At 58.0% G+C, this 4,971-nt stretch overlaps 1 protein-coding gene across 1 annotated transcript; it reads right to left on the bottom strand.

Moving 5' to 3' along the window:
• Positions 1-1,976: 1,976 nt before the first annotated feature.
• LOC308469186 (peptidyl-lysine N-acetyltransferase YjaB-like) lies at positions 1,977-2,444 on the bottom strand (the record flags this gene model as incomplete). Its single annotated transcript, XM_081024530.1, has 1 exon — positions 1,977-2,444. One exon carries the CDS (start codon positions 2,442-2,444, stop codon positions 1,977-1,979), a length of 468 nt encoding a protein of 155 aa, XP_080880656.1.
• Between the last annotated feature and the right edge of the window lie 2,527 nt (positions 2,445-4,971).

Below are 4,971 nucleotides of genomic sequence, written 5' to 3'. Positions count from 1 at the left end.
GACATACGAGCATCAAGGTGAACCTGTAGATTTTGTTTTCACCCAGCGAACCCTTCATCATCTACCTGACTTTTGGAAAGTTCAAGCACTTCAGCGCATGGCGGATACCCTTAAGCCCGGTGGGGTGCTATTCGTTAGAGCTATCGTCTTCTCGTTTGAGCCGAGCCAAACATACACAGCTGTTGAGGCTTGGATAAACAGTCGGCCAGCAGATAGTTTCCCTAGGGAGTTTTTTGAGCACGATGTCCGTGAAGAACACATTACCTTCACCTGGCTTTTTGAAGTGATGCTGAAGCGAGCTGGTTTTGAAATCAAAAATGCGACATACGGCGATTACCAGGCTTATGCTTCATATGTTTGCGTCAAATTATAAGAGCTGAAATACTTTTAGCTAAAGGCTTTCAAATGAAGGCCATTCATCTCCCTTTTCGAGACGCTTCTGGTCATTTTGCTTCCCAGAATGAAAGAAAAGCGCTCAGTTCAATTTCAACTCAGACCATCCGATAATGATAGTTGTCAGACGCTTAGGGTATCTTGAGCCGGGCCCGGAGGCACTTTAACCCTAACCCTGAGCCTCAGCGCTGCATCGCCTTGACGAATACCTCATACAGCGGTAGAATAAAAGAATCACAGCGCTCAAAAAGCGCGATTTTTTTTGCCCCATTCAAACCCAAGCGTCCCTGAGTCTAGCCGAAGCTGTCTTCAACCAAAATCAACATACAAGGCGGTTGTCGTGCGCTTTTAGCTTTCCAGATTTAGACTTGTTTATGAGCATCCGCCTTCTTACCGAAGTTGACGCCCCTGCCTTTCTGGCTCTCCGTGTTGAGGCGTTAGAGCGCGAGCCTTACGCCTTCGCACGCTCCCCCGAAGACGAGCGTGCTTATACCCCTGAAAGCCGCGCCTCACGCCTCCAAGCAAAAGATGAAGGTAATTTTGTGCTCGGTGCGGTTAGAGACGCTGCCCTAGTCGGGATGGTGGGGCTGGTCCGAGACCCTTCTCCGAAAATCCACCACAAGGCATTTGTGTGGGGCGTGTACGTCAGTGAGAATGCGCTCGGTCAGGGACTGGGGCGGGCGCTGCTGTCTGAACTCATAGCACGCGCTCGCACCTACCCTGGGCTCGAGCAACTCATTCTCGGGGTAGGAACCACTCAGAGGAGTGCGCGGGTGCTCTACCACAGTTTGGGGTTTGAGCCTTTTGGCTTGGAACGTCACGGGTTGAAGGTCGGAACTGAGTACATTGATGAGGAACACTTGGTTTTGTGGCTCACTCGATAAGGGCAATTGTCGGACGTTGCGTCACGGGTTCACTTCAGCAGCCTGAGCTTTACGCGGCGTGGACGATCTTGAGGATACGCAAGAGCGCCTCCTTATCAGGACGGGTGACCCGGGCGTAACGTGCCTCGACCACCGCCAGCCAAAGGTCATTCGCTTCGCGCCTGAGCGTCTCGCCTGCCTCGGTGAGCGACAGCCTGCGGGCGCGCCGGTCGTCCTCACGCGGGGCGCTCAGCAGCAGCCCCTGCTCACTGAAGTGCTGGATCATGGCTGAGACCACCGCGCGGGTGCTGCTCAGGCGATTGGCGAGGTCCGTGGGTCTGAGTTCGTTCCCGTCGGCGACGAGGTTGAGCAGGTAGACCTGGCTGGCATTAAGCCTGAGCGGCGCGAAGGCGCGGTTCGCCTCCTGCCGCATATCCCAGACCGTGGACACAAGCAGCTGGGCGATGGCTTGGCTGAGCTCGGCCTCGGTCTCTGCCTTGCCGTTGGGGATGGGGTGTTGGGGTTGGTTGTGGGTGCCTTCGGGATAGTTCATGGTTTGTACCTTACGTCCGCTGCCGCTCGCCGTCTGAAGCCGTTTCTGCTTTCCTTATGCGGTCTGGTGCGAGAAGGCAAGCGGCAGGCAGTAGCCGCCTGACGAGGGATTGAGCACGCGCCCGGAACGTTCACTTGAACCCACGCTCATGAGGTTTGTCGGACGCTTTAGTCCGTCATTGTGGTGAGTGCCAAGTGCAAAACCGGATACGGTCGTCCGCTACCGTCCAAAGCCGAGCGGCTCACAACTTCAAAGCCTAGGTGCAAGTAGAAGCCCAGCGCCTGCTCGTTCTGCTCGTTCACGTTAACTTCGTAGGCGTCAAGTTCGTCAATAGCGTAGCGCATGAGCCTCGTGCCAACGCCTTTGGCACGGTAGTCGGGATGGACGAAAAGCATATCGACTTTCGCTTTATCGACCGCGACGAAGCCGACGACCTCACCTTCAAAGTCGCGTATAGCGTAAAGGTGTCGGTAGTACGACAAGCCACGCTGCGTTAGATGCCGAAAGGCGGGGATGTCCTTTTCGTTGACGAAGTCGTGGGTGGCGCGGACCGACGCTTCCCAGACCTCGAGCGTCCTGGCATGGTCGTCCGGACGGATGGGTGAGACGCCCTCGCGGAGTGAAGAAACTGCCATGACGCTTATGCTAAGACGCAGCGCCCAGCAAAAAAGCAGCCTGATGCGGTGCATACTGTGAGCGTCGTGATGGCGCACGTTTAGGGCCGAGCCACCTCGTGCGCACGTCAAGCATCATTTCGTCGTGTGTGGACCGTTCGCTGACTACCGGCCCGTCCCGCGTGTTTATGACGCTGGCGCTCCACTAGGCGACGTGAGCACCATGCTCGAACACCTGCACGACGTGGACGGCATCGGCTCGACTCGAGGAGGCACGTGGTGAGTGAGATGACGGTTTTAAACGTACCTGGGCTCGGCGGAAGCGGCGCACAGCACTGGCAGACGCTCTGGGAAGCCAACGACCCTAGTGTTCGTCGCGTTGAGCAGCGCGACTGGGACGACCCGATACTGGACGAGTGGCTGGAGGTGCTAGAAAACGAAATGGCACGCGTCACCTCCCCCGTCGTGCTGGTGGCCCATAGCCTTGGCGTGGCGCTGGTTAATCACTGGGCCGGGCAGGCTCAGGGGCGCGTCTGGGGAGCACTGCTGGTTGCTCCAGCCGACGTTGGACTCCAAAGAACACCCACCCGAGGCGCAGCGCTTCGGTCCCATGCCTCTAGTTCCTTTGCCCTTCCCTAGCATTGTCGTCGCAAGCGAGAACGATTCCTTTGTCAGCCTCGAGCGTGCCCGTTATTTCGCGGATGCCTGGAGAAGTCGATTCGTCAATATAGGGAACTCGGTCACATCAACGCTGACTCCGGGCTGGGCGGCTGGGATACGGGCTTTACACTCCTGAACGAATTGCGAGGGAGTAAGGCGGATTAGCTGGACACGGCAAAAGCGATGATCGCCTTCGGGAAACGATAGCCTTTGGGACTTTCGGACGCGTCAATCCCCCTAGCAGCCTAGCGTAATGACATGACTTGCCGGAGCCGCTCGTACCTGCTCCTTATTGACGGGCCTAGCATGTTCTCGCTGATGGGTACGACCTGCACGTGACGCACGGTGTGAGAGAATACCCTATCGTGCTCGTCGCTCAGCTCCTCTCCCCCACCGCAGAGGACACGCTCGCGTTCCTCAAAGAGCACCTGCACCCCCGCCGCTACCTGCTACAACTCGCGGGTGAATGCGAAGTCCATTACGCTGGGAGGGCCCAAAGTACCGCCGAGGCTGGCGACTACCTCCTTACCCTCAAGCCCGACGGCTGCCTCCTCATCCACGGTGCCAAGGGTGTCAAACCACGTAACTGGCAGCCTACCACCGACCTTCTCGACGCCGTGCTCGAGGATGGCGTGGTGGTCGTAACTGCGGAAGGCATAATCCACCGGAGGTGGTGAGCGTGCTCAGCTGCTTTACCTTGCAGGCGTTCAGCTTACGGAGGGACACCGATTTCGTGCTATCGGGTAGTGAAGCGGACATGCAGCACGCCCTCAGGCTGCGGCCGGAGCTTATCGAGTCGGGCTTGTGCCTCATCGACCATGAACTCCCCACGGGTGTGGGCAGCGTGGACCTGTTCGCTCGTGACGCGCAGGGAGCGCTGGTGGTTGTCGAGCTCAAGCGGGGTAAAGCGACGCACGAAGGGGTGCACCAGCTTGGTCGTTACGTTCAGAAAGTGCGGGCGTTCCAAGCCGACAAGGTGAAGGTGCGTGGCATCCTGGTGGCGCCCGACGCTACGGGTCCTGCGCTGAGGCAGCTGGAGGCGTCGGGCTTAGAGTTCAAAAAGCTCACGGCGCTGCCTGAGCTCGAGCGTGATGACCCGCAAACTTCGTTGTTCTAGTGCGTAAGGTCGTTCACATCGACATGGACTGCTTTTATGCGGCTGTCGAGGTGCGCGATAACCCAACCCTGGTGGGGTTGCCGGTAGCGGTGTCGTGGACGGGACCCAGGAGTGTGGTGCTCACCGCAAATTACGAAGCTAGGCGGTATGGCGTGCATTCAGCACTTGCTACTCGAACGGCTTTAAGCCGTTGCCCTGAGCTTACGCTGGTGGCCCCTCGGATGGAGGTTTACCGTCAGGTGTCTAAAGACATTCGTGAGGTGTTCTTCCGCTATACCGACTTGGTCGAACCGTTGTCTTTGGATGAGGCGTACCTGGACGTCACGGAAACCCAAAACGGGTCCTCCTTCGGGTACCCGCATCGCCGAGCTAATCAAACGCGACATCAAGGAAGCTACCGGCCTGACGGCCTCTGCCGGTGTTTCCTATAACAAGTTCCTCGCCAAGCTCGCGTCCGGCATGAACAAGCCCGACGGCCTTACCGTGATCCTGCACGAGGAGGCAGAAGGGCTGCTCGAGGCGCTACCGATTGAGGCGTTTCATGGCATTGGGCCAGCAACGACGAGAAAGCTCCACGCGATGAACGTCCGTACCGGAGCTGAGCTGAAGACGCTGTCGCTCGAGAGGCTCAAGGAGACCTTCGGGAAGGTGGGAGAGCACTATTACGGGCTGGTGCGAGGCGTTGACGAGCGGCCCGTCGAGCCGGACCGGCCTTATAAGAGCATGAGTGCTGAAACGACCTTTGAGACGGACATTGTGGATATTCAGACG

Source organism: Podarcis pityusensis (genome assembly GCF_964106645.2).
Source record: "Podarcis pityusensis genome assembly, contig: HAP1_SCAFFOLD_1025, whole genome shotgun sequence".
Lineage (NCBI taxonomy): Eukaryota > Metazoa > Chordata > Lepidosauria > Squamata > Lacertidae > Podarcis > Podarcis pityusensis.
The sequence above is the reverse complement of the archived record's forward strand: the minus strand, read 5'-3'. Positions and strand labels throughout refer to the sequence as shown.